General features: G+C 33.9%; 1 protein-coding gene across 1 annotated transcript in view; it reads right to left on the bottom strand.

The window, feature by feature from the left end:
* Window positions 1-2,542: 2,542 nt before the first annotated feature.
* ANKRD10 (ankyrin repeat domain 10) overlaps window positions 2,543-24,348 on the bottom strand; it is a 33,588-nt gene continuing 11,782 nt past the window's right edge. Inside the window, exons 3-6 of the mRNA XM_006883797.1 lie at window positions 21,490-21,581; window positions 11,905-12,140; window positions 6,367-6,462; window positions 2,543-3,021 (exon numbers count right to left, since the gene is read on the bottom strand). Coding sequence (XP_006883859.1) covers window positions 2,543-3,021; window positions 6,367-6,462; window positions 11,905-12,140; window positions 21,490-21,581 — 903 coding nt within the window. The remainder of the gene's footprint in view (window positions 3,022-6,366; window positions 6,463-11,904; window positions 12,141-21,489; window positions 21,582-24,348) is intronic.

Raw genomic sequence — 24,348 nt, forward strand, 5'->3', positions numbered from 1 at the left:
AATTTATTTCAACTCCTATGTGGTCTGTGTGACAAAATGCAAGTACGTATAAAGCATTTGTCCCAAGCTTAACAGAACACTTAGCTCCAAGAATAGCACTATGTGACTAGGCTGCAAGTTGAACTAGCTGGTTTTCTAGGTTGCTTTTCATTTTTTTCATGAAACAGCATTTTTATTTCAAAGAATGACTGACATAGTAATTCAGACTTGGCTGTTTACCTTCCCACCCCCTCCTCCAAAATAAACCAAGTGAGCCTGTCATTTCTAGGCAAGCAACTAGCAGTATTTATCACCAACGATGGAATTAGAGTTTTTTTAATTATTAAATTTTATTAGTTTTAATGAACATTTACAGAGATTTTGGGTTTTCATTCATTCATTGTTGCACTGTTTTCTCCACCCTCCTCCCCAGTTCATTCTTCTTCCCCCACCCCAATGTCTGTTTTAATTGTCCAATTGCCACAGTGCTTGTCAAAGCCAGTTCTGATTAATCTTTGTCAGTGTGTCCCTTGCCATTCCCTATCACTCCTCCCTGAGAGAGACTTCACCCTGATTCATAAGGAAAAGGGGATGGCGTATTCTCTTAGCTACTTCCTCCTGAAAAGGGAAGCTGTGGGTTTCAGGGTGAAGATCTTCTCTCACTACTCTAAAGGGCCCCCTTGGCAGTAGGAAACACATAGACTATTATGGAGATTGATTTTGGAATTTAGATGCATTGTTATCAATTGTGCTTAGCCGTACATGTTCATATACCTGAAGATGTATCATGGAAGTGTTGCAGCCTAGAAGATACAACTTTAACTAACAAGTTAAAAATGCATGAGTCAAAAATTGAAAACCAATAATATTCTGAGTAGAGGTTATAATAGTGGCACAAATCAAGTTACAGAGGTAAGGTGGTTCCATTGCCATCCTTACTCTAACTTAATTCTTTTTTTTTTTTAAATTTAAATTTGTTATTAATTTCAGTGAAAATTTACAGAGGCTTTGGATTGCCATTCATTCATTGTTGTAGATGGAATTAGAGCTTTTATATACATAAAAAAAATAAATTTGTAATGCTGCAAAACTCCTATCCACTAACCATGATCTTGACAGTGTGTGTAAATTTGCGCTAAGAAATGGGAAATACAAACTTCCCACTAAAGAGTGTTGGAAAAGTGGCAGGTGCCATCCTAAAGACAGAAAACTTGGTGTAACCTGGGAAAGAGGCAGTCCTGATGAGATAGACCACAGGTTTTATTAGCTCAGTACTAATAAATCACAAGTTGCATTATTCTTCAAATAACACAGAAATACTAAAAGAGAGTAAGAAAGAACAAAGTAAAGTTTATAAACAAAATAAAATGCAATACAAAAATTTTATCTCCCTTCTCATTCTGCCCATGGACACCTTCACCTATCTTCCAAAAGAAACGACATCACAGGAATAAATTGAGTGTAAGCATTTGTTTTTTATTATTCAATTTGTAAAGGAAAGTTTTAAAACAAATGGTCAGTAACACACTGAGAACCTTGGTTTATATTTTTTACATTTTCTCCATTTTCACCCATTTTTATTACAAAAAAAATCAGAAAAGTAAAAATTCATTACAATATTTGCACAGTGTAAATGCTAAGTTGTCTAAACAAAAACTAACACCTATAAACCATAAAAGTAATGCAGTTTTTTAAGAGATTAAAAATTCTCTCAGTTAACTGGATATACATAGCAATATGTATTTTAAGCAGAAACCCTCCCACCAAAACCAAATACAATGAGAAAAGAAAATATAAGTCAAAATAGTTAAGTATTTTCACCTCACAGTTCCTGTAAATAGTGATTTATACTACAGGTAAAGGAAACTGTTATCTGTGGTAAAAAATTCAGAGACAAAGTAGGAAATGCAGAATAAAAAACACAACTCGGAAATCTCACGCTGAACCTTTTTTCAGTGACACACATTAGTAATCTACTTGACATCATTAAAGTGAGACCATTTTACACCCCAAATCACGCTATGTGTTTACAGTTAAAATCATCAGCACGTGGAAGTTAAAAAGGTGATGTCAAAGGACACTGAAAGACACCAGCTCTTTTCTTCATACAAACACTGTAAGAAATTGGTTGTAAGGCTGTGTCTTGCATAGTGAAATAGCTTTATTCTGTCATGTGCAAATGTAGATAAATTACTAGGCACCAGTATTTACTGCCTTCTAATTTATCTTAACTAGATGTCATTTAATCTGACGAAAAGAAACAACCACTTCTAGTGACAGTCTGAAAAAGAAATATTGAGTTTGGTGACAAAAAACTAAATTCCAAAGTGCATCTTATAAAAGGACTGAAATACGCACCAATGCACCAAATAAGCCCTACTTACGCACAAACGAGGACAAATGAGGAAAACTATTAAACAGTTTCTTTTGTCAGTAAGTCAGATTATATACATAAAAGAAGTACAAGTTGTGGTATTCCTTCAAATTAATGCTACAGTAATATTCTGAGTTGGTTAACAGGAAGAATGAATGCATTTCAGACACAAGACAAGTCAGAAATGTTTTAAGAGCCATGATAAAGGTGCATTGTACCCAAGACAGCATTGTCGTATCTTTCTTCTACTTTAACAGAAATGGAATGCTCTACAACACTATTAAGAAGTTCAGGGATGCTTTCAGCAGTATCCCCAAACCCATGGTAATGTCCATACTGCAAATTCTCCCCAATATCATCCACCCATGAAGGTCTATTAGCTACACAGCTACTTGGACTCCCATTCAGGTGCAGAGAACCACACATATCAGAGTTAACATTCATTGTCCTTTCTGGCTCCTCAATGCTATTAACGCAGTGAGAGCTCTGGCTACTCATAAATGGCAGTCCTGGAATTAGTCCATTGCTAATTCCATTAGATCCTGTTAAGCACTGGTCATTCCTCTTTTCCATCCCATTGAGCTGTGTCGTGGAGAGGAAGTCCAAATGTCCATTGATGACACATCCATTTGTCAAAGTATTCGATACGGAGCTACTGTTTTTCATATCTGCATTAAGAAATACACCTGTCACCAAAATTCAGAACCAACAAGGGAGGGGAAAAAAACCCCACCCCTATAAAATGCTTCACTGCAGCTAAGATTTCTTTCTTTTTAAAACAAAACACCAGTTCCTTTTCCAAGGTACAAACTGCATAGGTAGATTTAAAAATACAATAGTATTTGCCTTGTAACGTGAAAATTTTATGAATTTCAGTAGCACTAAGTGGTCAAATTTAAAAATGTAACTTGACAAACGCAATGCAGGTACAGTATCAACAGTACTGAGTCAAGTCATTGCCATGGAGTCAGAACCAACTCACAACTGATTTTTCAGTGGGTCTCCAAAGCTGCATATCAGACAGGAAGAGATTGCTCAATTTTCTCACACAGAGTCACTGGTGAATGCGAACTGCCAAAGGCGTGTGGGTAAGCAGTACAACGCTATGATCTACATCACCAGAGTACATCACCCAGTACTGAAAAGTCATCAAAAAAACTTACAATTTTGCGACTACTTTCTAAAAGTAAATTTTAAACTTGTCCCTGAAGAAGTCCACCAGATCTGAATGTTAGGGTTTTCCAAAAAGGGTTAAAAGAAAATACAAAAACCTCTCCAACACTTTTTTTTTTTAAAAAAAGGTAAATGAAGCAGGTGAATTAATAGTTTTTTCAAGGTGATATAAGACAGCATCTTATGTTTTTTAAAATTGTTCAAGTCAAGGAAGAATAAACAGTAATAAAGAACAATTTTGTTTTTCTTAGTAGCATACAAATCTGCATAGTACTTCTGCAAAAGTCACATAATAGCATTGGCAGAGTACAGAGAAAATCGGCATCTACAGAAAGGAGCTATGAATCCTAACGATTCTCATGCATACAGTCTTGTACCAACAGCATAGTGTGAATAGGTTCTTATGAATTCAGTTATGAAAATGACTGATATCTAAGGTTTCATTTTATAAGGTTACTTTAAAAAACCATTTATGTTAGGAAAAAATGTTAATAGTTTAATCTGCTTATATGGACATCCATTAAGAGAAAGATGTCTTAAAGCTTGGAATTGCAAAATGTACAAACATGCTGAAAGAGGCAATTACAAGTTATTTTTCTGTATGTTTGAAATAAAGAATTAATATCCATAGGAATTCACAGAACTATAGAGAATGGTTTTTTTAAAAATCATCTCTTGCTCAGCAATATTACTAAATGTTCATTTTGCTCTACTAAAACAAGATATGATATTGAATATAGAAGAGCTCAGTTCTGGTAACTCAGAATAAGAACACATTTTATGAACATCTAATTACCCTTATATAACACACACACACACACACACACACACACACACACACACACACACTTTATTTTCACTTTCACCACCTATATACTTCTGATTTGCACTCTAAAATAGATTCTGGCAAGTCATTTCAACCTACTTCCTGTCAACAAAGCAACATGGCTTGTTCAACAAACAAAAATCATTTCATTAACTCTCTCATTAATCACAATATTTTGACAATATAAGCAATATCATATTTTCATAACTGCTATAAATTCTTCAAAGGAAAATAAATTTTTCCCAAATAAAATAGCCTTCATGTTTAAGAGGTTTTACAAAGATGAAAAACGAACTAAAAACAAAAATAAATAACCCGTAGGGTAATATTTATATTAATTAATTATTTTCTAAAAATAAAAACAAGTAATCATTGTTGGTATGTGCTGTTCAAAGCTGACACTCCTGTGGGTTGTCAGGCACTATAAATCACATGAGAGGAGATTGTCCATCATTCTCCGGCAGAGCAGATTCAAACTGACTGCTTTGGGTTGACAGCTCAACTCCTCACCCACTCGGCCACCAAAGACCTCCAAATAATCATTACTGCTAAGTTTATTTAATTAGGTAGTTTTGGAAGTCAAAATGATGAAAAAGGGAATACTTGTTTGGCACCTGTTACATGGAATGAGTTTAGTTTGAAATATAGCATGACTTTGTCACTCTTTCTATTCAAATTTCATTTTCTATTGAACAAAAAACTCCTAATACTTAGAAAATTAAGATTACCCCCCATATCCCAGAACACATAGCAGTGTCTGTTAATGAATTCTGTATTTGTGTTTACTACTGTTGGAGTCATTGAGATGACTCAGGAGATAACTGCTGTGAGAAAGGACTGCTCCATAAAGTTTTCTTGGCCGTAATCTCCATGGGAGCAGGTCACTGGGCCTTTGTCATGTGGAGTAGCTAGTTGGACTTGCAAATGAACACTCTGCTATCAGGAGTCTTTAATTTGTCCTTCAGTTAAAGTCAAATAGTCTCTGACTTCAGAAAATGTGTTGTTTTAAATATATTAGCCAAATAGGAATCCCCTTGGAAAATCTATCGATTTAGTTACTTGGCAACAAGGGAACTGTACATGCAACCCTGTAGTTTTTAGAAAGATGTAAATATTAATTCTAGTGAACAGAAATATTTTCATGTATATTTGAGAAGCAAAATTTATCCCCAGTGAAGAAACTAGTATAGAAAGATACAATAATGAAACTTTATAAAAAATTATCTCTCAATATAGCAACATATATATTCATAATATGTATATTTTAAAATATATGAACATGAATAGCCTAAAATCTTTCCTAGATCATTTCAATAAAAACAAACAGTACCAAAAAAAGCACTGAATACTTCTTAAACATTCTAAGTGCTAGAAGAAATGGAGTCTCTGCTTTTTAAAAATTAAAAACAGGACTATCAATTCCTCTATCTGAATATATTAAAAAAATTTTACATATTATAATGTGTGCTTTTTCAAACAGTGTATAGTATCTTTAACAGACTTAATTCTGTATGCCACAGAAACTATATTGGTGTATTTGGATTACAACTCAACTTAATGGTTTACAATTAGTTGTCCTTGTATATTGTTTTCAAAATACCAGCAATAGCATGTTTGGTATTTATCAGAAAATTAAAAATGTAAAAACTTCATTAAAAACCAAGTAAGGCACATTAAGCAAAAGCCTTAAACCAAAATGATTGCACTTCTATTTTTCATATCCATTAAGAATGCACCCAAAATACTTATCTTTATCTCAACAAACTTGTCCAAGAAAGGCAAATTATAGTTTAACATTTTTTGAAGACACTGGACAACAAAGTGCAAAAATAACGCTTTAGAGAAAATTGTTAGAAATAATATGCATACTGATTCTTGCAACGACAAGGAGTTTGCATTGCTGAAACAGTATATATTTCTATTTCTTTTGGTCCAACAGAACTACTCTCCTGCTGTCTGTTGTCTTCAACCATTTGATTGTTGTTGCAGTTAACAGGAAATTGTCCACTCCCACCTGTTACAACAGCAAATTCTCTATCAATGTGCATTTTGTCAGCGTCATCTTCTGCTTCGCTGTTCACTAGTGACATGGAATAATCCAAGCTTTGAGCTGCACAGAAAACAAAGACTATTTTAGATTCTGCTGTATGTGCAAGATTTTAAGACAAATTCTTTTTCCTTCTGTCAAGTCACTTTAAAACAGACAAATAATATAAACTACTTTAAAACTGTCAAAGAAATTAAAAATCTAGTATTACTAAAATAACCCAGTTAAAGTACTGAGAAACTTACTTCTTCAGTGTTTCTTGAAACATGCAAACTTTGAACTAAAATTCATGGAATTTAAGATAGTTTTATTTACTTGTTTAAAAAAATTATTTTTTACAGCTTTTATAAAGCATTAGATAGCCCATGGATATATTAAAATTTTTTCTCAAATATCTATTGTGTCCAAAAAAAGTCCCTTCAAATATATTTGAGTTTACTAAAACAATCATCAACATGGGGGAAAAAACCAACCCATCAAAACAATCTTTACATTTTAGAAAAAAAAAATAACTCTTATTTTAAATGGTTAATAGACAAGCTTGTCAATACTGTCCCAGAATGGCAGTTGACTTGTGTACCAAAATACAAGAAATGGAAAACATCCTAATCTTCCAGGTGGCCTGTGAGAGAAAGATGGGCACTCTTCCTGTGTCATTTACAGCCTCTGAAAACCCACTGGAGGGTCAGCTGTGAGTCAGTTCTGACTCTTTGGCAATGAGAGAAAGATGTATGCATAGTTCCTATGAACAAAGAAATCAAGTTAGAGCAGAGCCTGATTTCCAAAGTGCTTTTAGAAGCCAGCACAGGGATCAAGCTTTAAATCCAATTGGGTATTTTGCTCTCCACTTAACACAAAGCCTGCTACATCAATGATTTTCCTTTCACTGACAAGTGCTGGAAACTACCGTATCAAGACCACAACTGTAACTGGTAAAGACTTCACTGGAGGTATAATCTACCTATTTACGTACTCAGTGGTGTGGTTTTGTCTTGAAATTTGGATGGCAATTTTCCTTGGGAAGTGGAAACTACAAAGGTATTTGACAACTGAAAAGCAATGAGAAAAACTGACAGTTCAGACATGAAAGCTTGGATATCTGCCTTTTCCATCTCTCTCAAACCCCAACACCTTTTAAGTACCTGCGATCAATAAACAGATCACTCAATAGCTGAGGGAGTGGGCAGAACTCACAAAAATGAGAATGCATCAATGATTAAATGTGGGGGAAAATCACAATACTAATTTAGACAGGCTACAAAATGTTTAAAAAGAAAGCCTAGCTACCACTAGGGGCAGTACACTGTGAATTCTGACCTGCCTGAACATGCTAGTTAGCACATTTGTTAATTCCGATACAAAATTTACCACTAAGAAAGCAATGAAAACAGATCAAAACCCCTTGCTTTTTATTTTTTAATTGTGGAAAGCATTTAAAACCCTATCATTTCACTACCTATTTCAAAAGGCATATAGATTTATGTATAAACCTATCAGATACTTAAATCCTGAGGTATAATGCTCCCTTCCAAGGGCAGATTTTCTTGTTTATCTTGTTAGGACTAAACTTGAAGTGCCCAATTAACTATGATAGCAGTAAAAATGCCAAATTAGTTATTTTTAAAACCTGTTATTTTATAAAGCAAATTTAAACTGGCCTCTCCATATTAACAATGCATTTAACAATGTTGCTGCCTCCCACTAAGGTGCAGCATTCTCTTCCACCAGTATTTTAAGTAGACAGAGTATTCAAAGAAACAGGAAAGCTGTGCCACTGTCACTTTAGACAGAATGTCTCCTTCTGAAGTTAGCAATCTCGACTTTATTCACGTATTAGGAAGGAATGATGTTTTTATCCCTTTCTCCGGACTTTCATTGTTAAGATGTGGCAACTTTTATTCTTGCTTTTTAACTTCATTGCCATAGTACGCATTTATTGTCGAGACAGAGTAACTTTAAATACTGAATATTTGATAGAGAACTACGTAACTCATTCAAAACCTCCTTTCTCCATATATGGGAATCACAGGCAGTTAAACACCACTCTGGCACCTTCAGTGACAAAAAGCAAGATTTAACATGCCTCTGGCCAAGAACTAAGCTCATTCTTAACCTGGGAGATCAATGCTCTGGGTTGAGGGTAGCTTTGGTTTACTTGGGGATCCTGTGCCAGCAATTTGGCAAGGCTGTGTTGGTAGTCTGCAAATTTTGAGGGCTGAGTAAACTCTTAAAGCCTTTCAAAACCATTCTAGAACAAAACAAATACCTCCCAATCTACTGAGTTAGCAGTTCGAAAAATGCTTTACCTAGGAAGCTCTGGTGGCCTAGGAGTAAAAAAAGGCTTTACATTCCAAAAGCACGTGGTTTGAATCCCCCGTGCAATGTCAGCTATAAGTGGGTCATTACTTGACAGCACACAATTGTTACAGCTAGATACTAATTACAGAAATGAATGGAACTTGATATTGTCATACCAAGAAACTTGAAATTCCAGTCAGGAAGATGCACTCATACAGCTAATAAATGTATACATTGCTAACCAAAGCCACGTGGCTCAAATCCACTAGCTGCTCCACAGGAAAGACAGGCAATCACCTCAGTGCGAATTACAGCCTCTGAGAATCAGTAGCAAGCGGAGTTGATTCTGACTCAACAGTATAAAACTATCTTTTGGAGGTAATTTCCTCAGTTCACCTCAGTGAAATTCTCAAACATGTTTTCAAAGGATGGTGAAAATGTCTCATATACTTTGGCCATCTTGCCAGGAAGGGAAAATGTGGAAAAAGGTATAATGCTTGGAAAAGGAGATGGTCAACGAAGAGTGGACGGCCCTCAATGAGATGGACAGCAAACTATACCAAAGGGTCTAAGTGCTGCAGGGATGGCGAGGGCGAGTACAAGACAGGTTAAGTTTTTGTTCTGTGGTCCACAGAACTAGCTGTCACAGTCAACTAGAAAGCACCTCTGTATTTGGCTGGTAAGAATTAACTAAGCAAAGTAGGGGCTGTTTACTTTGCTCACTATAGATGCAGAACGTTATGGTTTCAGACTGGGTATCACTGGGGTCTTGTCTCTAAGGTACCCAAAGCCCAAATTTGGAGTTCTGCTAGATCCCATATGGAGTGTGCTATTAACCCAAAGACAACATGTGGTTTGAATCTACCAGCAGCCCCACGTAGGTAAGAAGGGCAATCTCTTCCATTAATAATCTCTGAAAAAAAATCTGCTTGGAGAGATACGTCAGTTTCAACTCAAAGGCAATTAACAAGTCAAAATTGGGGTTTTTCTAAAAGGGATTTTTCTTCATGGGATTTGGACATTGTCCCAGTGTGAATAATAGCCAAACTGTGAACACAACACAATGAAGTGGAAAGTGGCACTCCTAACAATGAGTGTGTTCAAAGAGCAAAAGTGACATTTTAAAATACACACAAGGGAGGGCTTCTGGGTTTTGTTGCAAGAGCATAGGAGAGGGGTTCCACAACACAAAAATATACGTTCTGAATAAAACATGTTGGACACTTTGGTCTTTACCAAAAAAATGCCTAGCTCTCCAATGAACAGAGGTGGTGTATGCAGTCTGCTAAACTGAATGTACACCACTAAGAGCTGAAATCATCTTTTCATATTGCAGCTATTTATATTCTAAGAAATCATATTTAAAAAGACAAAACATAGTACTCGGCTATTTGAACACAACTGTATTCTCAAGTTACTAAAACTTTTATAAGCTTATAAATAGTAATTTATTGGAAGTCTGAGAACATAATGAAAAGTGGAAGAAACGTACAAATTATATGCATTTCATATGTATGTATATACAACATAGACAGACATAACTGTCATATGAAATGAGAAGCAAATAAATTCACTTACAGAGGCCTTGGTTTTTTAATCTCAAATTTCAAGCACTTACTTATCATTTGCCAAAGTGGCTAAAACCCATATACCCTTTTCCCTAATCTCTGATAGAGGGCTGCTTTGAGTCAAAGATGGACTTGATGGCAGTTAGGTGGTACATATACTTAATTGTACAAAATAAATAATCTGAAGAGTCAACAGGTGAGATGGTGATAATGTGGACATTTTCACTATGAAACTTTATATAAAAAGTTTTCATTTGGATATTGTATAGTTAAATTACACCAAGTACAGAATAAAAAAAGAATATAATGTTGACTCTCATCAAATTTAAAGGTGACTGTTATCTACTGTCAAGTCATTTGCAACTCCTAGCAACCCAATGTACAACAAACAGCCCTAAACCCTGCTCTTATTCTGTGCCAATCACACTGCCTCTGACACACCCATCCCAATTACCCCAGTCACTGAATCAATCCACCTCATAGAGGATCTTCCCCTCCTGCACTGTCCCTCCACCTTCCCAAGCATCATGTCCCTATGCAAGGACCTGTCCCTCCTTACAACATGTCCAAAGTATGTTAGACGAAGCCCCAGAATCCTTGCCTCCAAGGAATAGCCTGGTTTAACACTCTCCAGGTTGAATCTGTTTTCTTGGCAGTCCATGGTACATTCAATACTCTTCTCCAGCGTCACAGCTCAAAGGCATCAATTTTCCTTCTATCCTCCCTAGTCATTGTCCAACTCTCCGATGCGACTAAACCTGCTAAATCTTTAAGGATGAATTCATGTTCTATCTAGACAGCACTTGACTCATTCCTTTTTTATTTAACCTCACAGAAGAGGAATTGATCTTCAGTAAATCCTATTTCAAATCATAATTTCAACATGATTACTTTCAATTCTGAGTTGTTACCATATCTAACTCTCCCTTTCAATGTCACATAATATGTCTGAGTATTCCTGGAATGAAAAGTTAATTCATTTTGTCTTCTGTTTAAAACAATCTCAATCATATTTATGTATTTAACTTCTAAGGGTTTTTGCTGCCCAAATTAAGTAATAACTCATTAAACTCTACATATCTACAAACTCCAAAACAATCTAAAGTAACTTACCTTTCAATATCAAGTTGACACACTGGATCTTGTGTGATAAGTAAATATACATACAGTAAAATATGGGAATATAGAGACCAGATGAAACACTGTTCTACCACAGTGTTTTTAAATGTTCAAAGTTTGGAAACATTTATTTTCCCAAAGGTAAAAACACATTTTAATGCCATACATCAGTTAATAAATGCTTAGTATCATTCATAAAAATTAAAAAAAAAACAAAGGTCAGGCACAGTGACAGATTATTTTAATAGTTACATTTGAAACATACAGTAACAAATGGGGAGAACTGCATTTCATGATAGGTAAACTTGAGTGCTATGAAAGTTATAGACATTTATAGAACTGTTCAATCTACAAAGAGGCACTACAGGAAAGAAAAAAAGGAACCCTATCTTCCCCACATAAGAATCCTAGGAGTACATTTATCACTTTAAGTGAAGACCTCATCTCTAAGCTTTTAGCCATAAAAAAAGACACAAACAAAGCAAAAATCTCTTCCTTCCCACCCAAGACGCAGTCTCACCTTCCATTCTAGCTTTCTTTATGCCAATGGATTCCGAATCTTCAAACGATCTCTTTCGATTTGTTCTCGTACTAATATGATTGGGGAATATATTCTGATGAACCCCATTTAAGGTGCCATTGTTATAGAAACCGTTCCGATGACAATTCTGGAGGTTCAAGAGAAACTGGGTACATTCTTGAAAACCCTGGGTTTGTGCAATGTCTGCTGCTGTCAGGCCACTGGCATTTCTCAGGCTGTATGACACAAAAAACCTGAATTACATTCCATTAACATTTGAGCTGGGGTTTTTGTTCCTGCTGCTGACTAACTATCTGAAAGTGGCATGAAAGATTACACAAATTTACATCAAATTCCCATTTATTCTACTTCTGTAACTAACTTTTCTTATACACATTTGATTTCTAAGCAAGATTTGGGAGATAATTTATAAATCAATGTACTAAACTGTTTTTAAAAAGTTATTTTCCTATTTAACTTCTTAAGATCATGTTTTATGTTAGTCTGAAGAACCTAAACTTATGCTAACTTCAGACTTAACCTGACATGGAATTCTGTATTATCTGTACTAAAATGTAATAATTCATTCCTTTAACTTGAATAAAATTAAAACAAACAAACATGTACTGCAATTGTCCATGGCATTCATAATATATGGCTTCCTACATATAAAAATAATTGATTTACAGGAAGCTAAGTTTGCTTAAAGCAGATTTTATACTAACATATGACACTTTAAGTGGAAGTTTAGAAGGATGTCTTGAGATTAATGATCATCCAATTTAAAAGCTGGAATTTTTGTGCTTTATTTTTTCCTTGCTTTGAAAAAGTTGTAGGACTAATACATTTTGGCATCCTAGAACATTTGAGTGACTATTTCCATTAGAAAGTTTTCTATTACAATTCTAGGGACTTATTCTCTAGGTTAAAATTTTTACTACTATAAGGACCCGAACCATCACATGCGACTAATAACTCTACAATCAAAGCTAGTTACATTCTAAAATAGTTAAAAATTCAGATCAAAGTAGAAAATGGTGGCAGAATAGAAATGAAAAGATCTGAATAAGATTCTAAGAAAGTAAAACATTTAAGAATGAACTTCTCTGTGAAAATACAAAACATTTTGTCTGTACAGACTGACAAAACTTCTCCAACTAGTATACTATGCTATATGTATACCTAGCAAAGTGACAATAAATGAAAAGGCCAGTTTTGCATCTATGAAATCATCAATGCAGACCCCTTGGTATGATTCCAAGAGTTGTTACTGTATTGGCAAAATAAACTTTTAAAGTGAAAGCTACAGGGACCAAAAGGGATTTTCTATTTATAAATGCAGCTATAACCTTTCTATTAACATTTCCAGTCATAATAATAAAGCTCCAACCAGCAGGGGAAAAACCACCACGAAGATTTTTTTAAAAAAATTAGCTGTCTAAAAAAAAAAAAAATTAGCTGTCTTTATTTTTTCCCAAAGTACAAGAGAAAGAAGTGTTACATATTTTGATGGAAGACAATTTGATCAGATGTTATCTGGGAATCCAGGAGCAAGAAAATGTTCCCAAAAATACATAGTAGTTGTGAATTGAGATTATAAACAAAACTTAACATTTGCCTAACACATCATGAGTGTAAAATTCTGGTGAGTACTTTTATGATAGGTTTCCATAATATGTTTATTTTAACGTATTAATTAAATGCAAATGAAACTCCAAATTTTGGCAGAGCTAATCATACTATACACTTGTACAAAATGATCACATAATTTTTAATAACTTTTTGAGTATAACATACCTAACTACACAAATGGGATTTTTACCACTTTCTTTTTAGAAGACATCAACAGATGGCCCAGTGATGACCAGCAATAATTTATTAATATCAGTCACAACTGTCTCTAAACAGCCTTTGGTAACACAAAATTAAGCAAGATGGGCATCTCTTCTTGTGCGACTCACAGCACCTAGTAGATGGTCAGTTATGAATCAGCTCCAAGTTGATGGCAATGAGTCAGTGATGATCTAAAAAAGCTGCCTTATGGATTAAAAAAAAAATCTGAACGTCATATAATTTATGTCATAAAATCATTCTACTTTATTCTCTCTCAGCAATTTAAAAATATAAAAATCATTTTTAGCATGTTATGGGTTGTTTAGTCAGAATCAACTAACTGAACTCCCAGCCATTTTTCAGAGGCTGTAAATTCCATGGGAGGAAACTGTATATCTTTCTCATGTGGAACAGCCAATTTTGAAAGTGTGTAGGCTACACAAAAACAATGAGCCAGATCTGACCAACCACTGATATATGTACATACTCTGCTCTTTTAACAGTTATCTGGCCATGCTGCACTAGTCATTTCTAATTGGGGAAACCCCAAATCCAAAAATTTTTTTAAAAAATTGATGTTAAAAAAGATGTCATTTTTGTTGCAAAATGTTCAATATAAAGAAAAATGTATAAGGGTAAAGCTTTAGTAATAAAAGCAAGAAAACAAGGTTAATAATAAAGTAATATAATAAAAACTACTAAAATGGAGAAGAAATTATTACAAGTTCTCAGAGCTTTAACATTTGTTAGTCCATGTGGTGACCACGAATAAAAGTTATCTTCTCAGGATTCAGTTTCTCAAGCTATTTTTTAATAGCTGATGAAGAAGTAGATGAGAGTTTTAAACTATGAGAGGGGCTACATAGCTGTGCTGCAATGCTGTAGACATGCAGTTTGAATTCATCAGCTTCTCCTTGAGAGAAAGATGGGCAATCTCCTTCCATGAAGATTTACTGCCTCTGAAAACCCACCGAGGGTCAGCTATGGATTGGTTTCCACCCGATGAAACAGTAACATAGAGGCTAAAAAGTCCGTGAGCTTCTCAAATACTAAAATAAATAAATATTAAATGTATAGATTGCAAGAGGGCTCTGGTATGGTTAACTCACTTTCCAAGTTAATGGTGAGGCTGTAATGAAACTGTATGCATTCATTTTAATTGAAGTTTTAATAACAATATAAAATAACATTTTCATTTTGATGCACTGTGGACAGACTCTGGCATGATCTAAAATTTATCTCTATTTCTGAGAACAGGAGGACTCACATGCAGGAGCCTGATGTGAGGGCATTCCAAAGCTAGCTATAATTCACCCCTTGTAGGCTTTAGTATTCATCCGCAAAATTTTTGCAAAGCAAACAATAGCTTTATGAGCTACTAGTTATTTTTATATTGACATTGATAATTTTAAGTGTTTAGAACTGATCTTCTATCAAAAAAAGTTGGCATAATTAGATTTTTAGGTTGGTATAAACGCATTTATTTAGATGCTATAAGACATTTCCTATTTCTGTCAATTCTCACAAGCAAAACCTTTTGCTAAAATGTTTTAACTAAGAATGCCATCAAAATAACATTAAAATAAAATTTTAATGTGCTAGCAGCTAAGCCTCCATCTATGTTCCACTTAAAGTGCCACAATAAAATCAGAAATTTACAAGAAGTCATTCTAATAAGTTGGGTTTTTGCTTTTAATATTTTAAAAAGCACTGATCAGGAAATGCCTGAAAAATTTTTTAGAAATCAGAATTGTCACATCACCCTTAGGATGTTTTCTTTTTATTAATGCCATGTGACAACAAAAGATTACCACAATTTTTATATAAATCTTTCTGTTAAAATTCTGATCTGATCTTATCTACTGTTAGTTTACAAATAAAAAGGTAGATATCATAAATTAGGGTAAGCAAAGCATGCAAATCTAAAGAATCTATATCTGAATTCCTAGATTAGCATTAAAACCAATCACCGCAACAAATACCTCAACAGTATGCCTTGTGTGCAGAAAGGAAGCGATACTGAACATTCAATGCCACAACTGTAAGGTTTTCGGAGAAGCACCTGTGGCAGTTTCAGCAGTTTCTATATGGAATGCTCCCCCTTTCTAGGATTACTTGAAAAAATCAAGTCAATTCGAATTACGTAGCTGTAAAACATTGACATGTGTAGTTTTTATAGATTCAGAATCTTCTGTTTGATTTAAAACGGGCAATGGTTCATAAAACAGGAAACTTAAATAAGAAGGGATCACATATTTGCAGGCAACATCAATGAAAAATACATATACATACATAAAGTGCAGAAAAGCACATTTAATGAGCTTAAGCCATTGTCATGTGACCACCTTAACCATGAGATACTGCTCTAGGACACTGTCTTTTTAAATTACCTTCAGGTAATATTTCTTTTTTAGCATGAAGCCAATTTAAATATGCCATATTTCAACAAAAGTTTAATAGTATGGACTAAAAGCCATTGACTCACGGATTCTGGTTACTTTAAAATTTGGTATGCGGTATCTCAAAAACATTAGTAACTATTCCTAGATGGAAATAAGCAAATATATGGAATCATTAAAAAAAAAAAAATAACATTACTTAACATCCATTTGTACAGACAACACTTTAGTAAACATCTAAAATTTCTTCAATAAAAGAAATACATGTGTGTTTTTAACCCTTTGGTATCCAAACATTTAATAATTATTATAGACTTTCTTAAATAGTCTTCATAACAAAAGGAAGAAACTAATTTTTACAATGTTCAACCTGAATAAAGTTGGTGCCAAGTTTTCAAGTTCAACATGGCTAAAGACTGTTTTGTTCTGTAATTTCATCCATATTATGTTTGCATACATTAAAATATGTAAAACATTTGAAAACATATACAAAATTTTCTTTCATTGTAATTCAGCAAAGAAATTATTTTTTATTTAGAAACCAATGATTGTATTCAAAGCTTATTTGTGAAAGGAATGGTTAAGTATGTTTAAAATGAATTAATCTGGCAATGATCAAATTGTATATATTATTCAGGCTGTTATGAAAAACAATTAAAACCCTAACAACAAAAAAATTAACAACTTCAGAATACTGTCACTCCAATATCTACAGGTTCCTATCTAACAAAACTAAGAATTAAAGCATAAAAAGAGCCAGGAAACAGAAAAAATACATAGGAATGACAAGTTTGTTTTAATGACAATTAGAAAGAAAGCAAAACTAGGATGGTGAAGATAACAATAAAAATCAGACAATACCCTGAACTAAAGACTTAAATACCAATTCAAAAGCAATTTTCTGAATTTCATAATTGGGACTTCTATTCAGAAGTGCACAATTAATTTAGGCAAAAGAAATCATCCATACTACTAAATATACTAACCAATTGTTAAAACTATTTTTAAAGATATGAAAGAGGTGGAAATCCCTTGATATTATACACAGTACTAGTTAAAAACTATTACAATGTTCATTCACAGAAAAATACGTTAAAATAATTGTCTCTAGCACAGTCCATAGAGGGTAGAGTTGCTAACTTCAGCGTTAAGCCTCTCTGGCAGTTTAAATCTACCACTGACTCCAATGGTCATTTCTCCATGGGCATTTCCTCCTATGTGGTTTATAGCCTTATAAACCCAATGGAGGGTCATCTATGAGTAGTTTCTGACTCATTGGCAATGGGTTTTGAGAAAAGTGTATCTTCATATTATGTATACTACATATTAAAATTAACTTACAAATGAGTAGTAACAGATTCTAAAATTTTTCCAATTTTTATAAAGACTAAAGTCAGTATTAGGAGCTCTGGTAGCCTACTGGTAGAAGATGTGCTGCAATCTCAAAGGCACGTGGTTCGAATCCACCAGCTGCTCAAGGGAAGAAGTGGCAATCTTCTCCCGTGGAATTTTACTGCCTTTGAAAACTGGCTGGCGGTTCAGCTATGGGTCTCTTCCAACTCAATGGCAAACAACAACATAGCACAGGTTTACCACAAATCCATCATCATCATCATCATCATCATAATAATAATAATAATAATAAAGGAGATTTAAATAAAGTATATCTTGTTTACATTTTTTTGTCAGTGGTAAATGTTGCATAAATTCCTGGCAAAAACTTTAAATATGATCACCTTGTCTATTTCTCTAACAAGTTTTTTACTTCTAAATAAGGAACTGGTAACTGATCAACACTGATAATGAACAAAATTTAAACAATTATATATTTTAATTAAGCATTTAAAAATACTGGAGAAAAAGTAACAAATATATACTTCAGTTACTGTAGTCTGTTGTGCCTACTTTCTTAAGTAGGTCATATGCTATGATTTTATGATAATCATGTACAGATGCTTTTGTGATATGGAAATTAAAACTAAATTAATTTTGAGATTAAAATAATTTAAAATGCATATAGTATATTTAAAAATGTAGCCTACAGAATTAATAGCTGCACAGAAATTCTCTAAGTAGGATGACTCTGGCATAACCTAAATATTACATCTGTAAAATGTAGTACTAAAAAAAGGGGTAGCAAAGTTATTTTTTAAAGTAATTCTGGTTTCATTCTAACGACAGCTATATAATTTTATTTTCAGAGGCATAAATGAAAGGCTACTATACCTAGTTGATATGAAAAAGTATTCTCTACTTGAATTCTCAATAAAATAAACACAAAGTAAAATGAATTGGTATCAAAATACTAAAACTAATCTAAGACTCAAATACTGCTATTTAGAACATTTTATAAAACAAATTTGCTCAATTATCATCAATCACGTTAAAATTTAATCTTATGCAGTCATCTGTTCTATCATTCAGATGAAAAATGAGGCAGTTATGTTAGTATATGCCTTTTTCCAATTAAACTAATTATGAAACATTTTAATAGTGGTTTAAAGTGAAAAACTGATCTACAGTATAAGCAAAATTAAGGATAATGACAATTTTAATGAAATTCTGTAGTTAGATACAGGGAGGAAAAAATGAGGAAGTCTTCAGATGTTTGATGATTTAAAATATTAAAGTATACAAACATTTAGCATGTTCACAGAAATTCAATCCTATATATATTCAGATGTAAACAATGCCAAGTACGATCACCAGGCTAGTGAGAGAAAATTCCAAGTGAGAAAGAAAACTTGGCACCAAAACTCAAGATTTAAAATAAGAAGAAAAAGAAAGTCCATTAACATACTCACGTGTGGTGCTAGAAAATTTAATACGGTGCACAGCAGCTGATATGCGTTATAGATGCAACCTACATTAACAAGTAAGTTATATAACAAGCCATTCTACCACAAATACTTAGTATACTTGCCCTCATTATTTACCCTAAGGACTAATAAAACAGAACAACTTTAAGACTGTGGCTATTTTAAGTAGCAAATATATAAAAAGCAAAGTAGGAATTAAAAAACAAAATTATTAATTTAAAATAATGGCATATGATAGTTTTTAATTTGTTCATTGAAAAAAAAATTTATATTCTCCTAGAGGGTGTAAGAAGAATAATTAATCATGTGGCCAATTCTGAACTAGAAAAGAAAAAATAACTTTAAATGATTCTGTGCCTCTTGGGTTTTTTAAAAAAAGTTTTATTTGCTAAGACTTCACTTTCATTGTAAGAGAAGAACTATAGGAAACAAAATAGAGCTAAGCACCATTGTTTTTAGCGGACCAAACCATTAACGATGGTACACTAATAAAAGTGTTAAAATATAAAAATGTGCAGAACAGATATCAAGAACCAATTTGCAATTTAACTTATTGACAAAACTAAAATTATTTAGATGTTAAAATTAAACCACCACAAATAAAATAATCACAATGATTACTTGCTCTATCTCCAGGCCATCAACTCATAATTTTAGGTTAAAAGTGCTTTTAAGCTAGGTGACTCAGACAAAATATTTCTTCAAAAAAAAAAAGATGAAAATCTAAGCATTCAATGAAGGGAAATCACCATAATGCAGGGTCTTGAGGGAGTGGCTCTTATACTGAGAACGAAAAACAGACTGAGGCACTTGAGGCCATGCTCAATCACACTGTTGGAAGAGATGGGGAAAGAAACACTGGAGGGTCCTGTAATCAAGGACAGAATTATAAACAAAATATTCTCATTTTCAGAAAGACACCTATATTTTAAGGACAAGTGACAGATTTTATTGGCTCAAAGAATTAAGCTATCTATTAATAAAACTAACATTTATAAGAGTATATTCAGGACCAATTATAGTATTATTTAGAAAATTTGTTAAAAGGGGTAAAATTCTAATTATGTATTATTTCAATAAATGACAATAAAGTGATTTAACCAATTACTTTTTATGACTCTGTATTTCAAAATCAAAGCTTCAATCAAAAGACTGAAATTTTTAATTTAAATACAGCTAATAAAACTGCATGTTACATTAAAGAATCCATTTGTAATTATATTAAATATTTTAAAAACAGTGTAATATTTCATTGTTTTCACTTTACCTAAAGTAATAATTACATATGTATTAAGTTACAAAGATCCCCACAATGTAACTTAATACAGTCCATATTTTTAGAACTAAATCACTAGATAACTACATGATCCAAGCCCAAATCAGTATAATCTTGACAATATACTTACTTGAAACAGAAGCCAAGACTAAAGTACTAAAGACAGTCACTGGGACTGCCTTGCATTAACCAGTATGGCTTTTCTGCACAGAAATAAATTTCAGTATTTAGTGTGATACAGAGTCAAAAGAATAAAATGGAAACCAAAGGGTTAAAATAAATTAGTTATGTCATTTTTATATCTCCCCAAACCTAAATGTTCACATTTCCAATTAAAATAAAGAGGTTTATAATTAATTTTTGTGGAATATTCAAAACACTCAATAAAGTAAAACAAAAAAAGCTGGTATTAGTTATTTTGGTTATTACAGCTATAATAGCTTACACTCAACATTTAAGGGTGAAAACCGCATCCATTTTTGTTAATGCTGTAAACTGCAGAAGAAAAATTTTTACAAAATAAATCTTTAAGAGAAAGTTAATACAAGTGAGTTTAAAATAAATCTTTAATGATATGGCTTAAACGGCATAAAATATCACATTTCTAAAATTAATTTACTTAGTGTGATCTTTTTCCTCATACATACATGAGCTAATAGATCTTAAATGGGCTCAAGCAAGAATATTCTAAAATAATGTGGCATTAAGCATCAAAAGCTTAAATCAAGTTTTACCTCTTTAATGTATAAAGCTCCATTCTATAGAGCTACAAATTATTATGTCATAATAGGCTTTAAAAGGTAATGTTTTCACATCTTCTAAGATAAGACAATCAAAGCATAGAAAAAGCTAAGCGCCTTAGGAATTACGTGAGTCGAGAGGCCTGAAAACAAACTTTAATCTGAGCCTCTCAAAATAAAACACAGTGTAGAAAAATTTAGACTTGGCTGCAGTGACACAAGTAAGTTGCTGGCAAAGCTGATGCTTTTAGATTACAAACTGAATTAGCTATATTCTCTCCAGTTACCCTGTTTCTTATGACAGACAACTTCAAGGCTGAAATGAAACTAAGCCCCCTTCTACTGGTGGTCAACATGATCCACACAGAAATTTGCCCATTGTCAGCTCATTTTAAAAGACATATATTACTTGTTTTATTTTAAAATTTTTAAGTACTTTTAATTATTCTAAATATTGTCTTTAAACACAACACCCTTTACTGTATCTTCAGTTCAAAAGAATAAATCAAAACACTTACTGTATGTAAGCTCCGTTTGCCACAAGGGCACTTATGCAATCTAGGCTACCAGATCGAGCCGCCTTATGTATAGGAGTTTCACCCTCACAATCCTAAAAATTAAAACAAAAACAAACCACATAAATAGAAGACATAAGTATATAGTTTTTACAAAGAGCTGCTAAGCATCAGAATTGATCAACAGCAGGCTGTTTTGGTTTTTATCCTCTCTATGATTGGCAATTTTATGAAAAGGTATTTAGAAAAGGTTTGTTACAATTTAGATGATATGTGATCTGAGACTGATGGTACTGATGAAGCTGCACTGAAGCCACTGGTGAGTAAATATCCAGAAATCGAGGGAGTATCGACAGAGTTGTTTCAACAAACAAGATAGTAACACTGGAATTACTCAATTCTCTATGCAAAGATATTTGGAAGATAACTATTTGGCTAACCAATTTGAAGAGATCTATATTTATGTTTGTACCAAACAAAAATGATCTAACAGAAGGTAGAAATTATTGAATGATGTAGGCAGTAGAAAAGATAAAATTTTGCTGAAGATCGCAGTTGGAGCAGAGATTCAGAAAAGAACATGGACTAGAGGTTTTACTGCTATTATCTGATGGATTCTGGACTGAAAGCAGTTATGTCAGAAAGGTGTTTACTTGTGTTTTATTGATTACACAAACATGTTATTCAACTCTATAGATCATAATAATACATGGATATTCTGAAGAATGAGAATTTTATACCATTCAACTGTACTCAGGTAGAAATGGTACAAAGATTAAGAGGTAATCATTTGAACATACTGCATGCCTTAAAATTATGAAAGGTTATGTATTGGCCTTTTATCTTGTCACCATACTTATTTAGGCAAAGAGCCTGAGAAACTATACTATAGGAGTAAGACTGTGGTATCAAGGCTGGAATAAGACTCATTAACAACATGCTATACGCCAGCAACACAGCCTTGCTTGCCAAAAAGTGAGGAGGACTTGAAGCACTTACTGATGAAGATCAGAAACACAACCCTGGTGTGTGGACTAACAAACATAACCAACAATCCATAAAAGTAAAAAAGGAATATGATAAATCGAGAAAATAGTGAAATTGAGAATGACTTACTTGTACCATGTAAGAAATGATCTCTTCTCCTTTGCTGACCCTCCACCTTTCCGAGCATCACACCCCTCTCCAGAGAATAGCCCTTCCTATTCTATGCCTGAAGTATGTAAGGCGAAGCCTCATCACCATGGCCTCCAAAGAGCACTCCACCTGTGCCCCTTCCAAAACATTTTTTCCCTTTTGGCAGTTCTACACTCATCTCCAACACCACAGCTCAAAGGCTTCAACTCTTCCATAATCCGTATTCATTGTCCAGCTCTCAGATGCATAGCAAGTGAGTAGAAAGATCAATCATGGCCTGAATCAGCTGCACTTTAGTCCTCAAACTAAATCCTTACTTTTCATAATTTGGATAGGTGTCTAACTTCAGACTTTCCCAGGGCAACAGGTCTCTGATTTCCTTAGTGGTGGTACCAAGGGTATTAATTGTGGATCCAAGTAAAATGAAGCTGTTAACAGTTTCAATTCTTTCTTGATCAGTCATGATGCCACCTATTGGTTCAGGGGTATCTTTTTCTTGACAGTGAGATGCAATCCATATGAAGGGCTGCATCCTTTGATCTTCTGCAACAAGTTCAAGTCTACCTCACTTCAACAAGTGCTTCAAGTCCACCTCACTTTCAGCAAGCAGGGTTGTATCATTTGCATATAATACAGGTTAACGATGAGTTTCCCTTGGATCCTGATGCCAAATTCCTCTTCACAGAGTCAAGCTTCTTGAATCTGCTCAGCATACAGACTGAATAGGTACACAAGCCTGATGCAATCCCTGAATTTGAAACTATGTAGTGTTCCCCTGCTCTGTTCACATAGTAGCCGCCTGGTACAAGTTTTGCAGGACCACAATTACGTGCTCTGGGATTCCCATTCATCCTCAATGTTAGCCATAGCATAACATTATAGGTCATTGTTATTTATTGCAATCGAGCTGAGCGTTGACTCTTAGCGACCCTATGAGCAAAAGGCCGGAAGCCTTTCTATAATTACCATCGTTTTCTCCAAGTTCATACATAGGGTTTTCAGAGGCATGCTGTTTAGGTTTAGGAAGTGGAAGCCACTCCTGCTTCCAAACCTGTCTTAAACTGGGAGCTCCACCAAACACTGTCCACCATGGGCAGCCATTAGGGCATTTGCTCTCCAATGTTACAAAGGTTCAGCATCACAGCAAACCCAGATTACCTCAGTGCAGCAAACTGACAGAGGAGTGCTGTACAAATTACAAGAATGTTCCTCCAAAATAAAACACTAGACCCTTGGGTCCAACTGACTTTTAAATAACAAAGATATATATAAACAAACGGCCTGAAGCCTTTCTATACCTATCATAGTTTCTCCAAGTTTGTAGAGTGTCCAGAGGCATGTGGTTTAAAATTTGATGCCACTCCTCCTACCAAACCTGAATCAATCTGGGAGCTTCACCAAACACTGCCCATGATAGGAAGCCATTATGATGTTTGGCACATCTATGGAACAGTTGATCCATTATGGCATTTGAATCCCAAATGGTACAAGATTCAGTGTCATAGCAAACACAGATTACCTCATCAGGAAATTCCCCTAACATCCATTCAGGCAGTAATGGGATTAAGAGGTGTTGCATCCCATCCTTAATCTTCTTAAAACTGATTTTTAAAATCAGGTTACAGGACTATTGCATGGGTTCCACATTATCAGATACATGTGTTTTGGGGGACATAATTCAGCCATGACACTGGAATAGTAAAATCATGAATGACCAATTAAAAA

The sequence above is a fragment of the Elephantulus edwardii genome, unplaced genomic scaffold, assembly GCF_000299155.1.
Source record: "Elephantulus edwardii isolate Elephantulus edwardi_28Jun2011 unplaced genomic scaffold, EleEdw1.0 scaffold00030, whole genome shotgun sequence".
Lineage (NCBI taxonomy): Eukaryota > Metazoa > Chordata > Mammalia > Macroscelidea > Macroscelididae > Elephantulus > Elephantulus edwardii.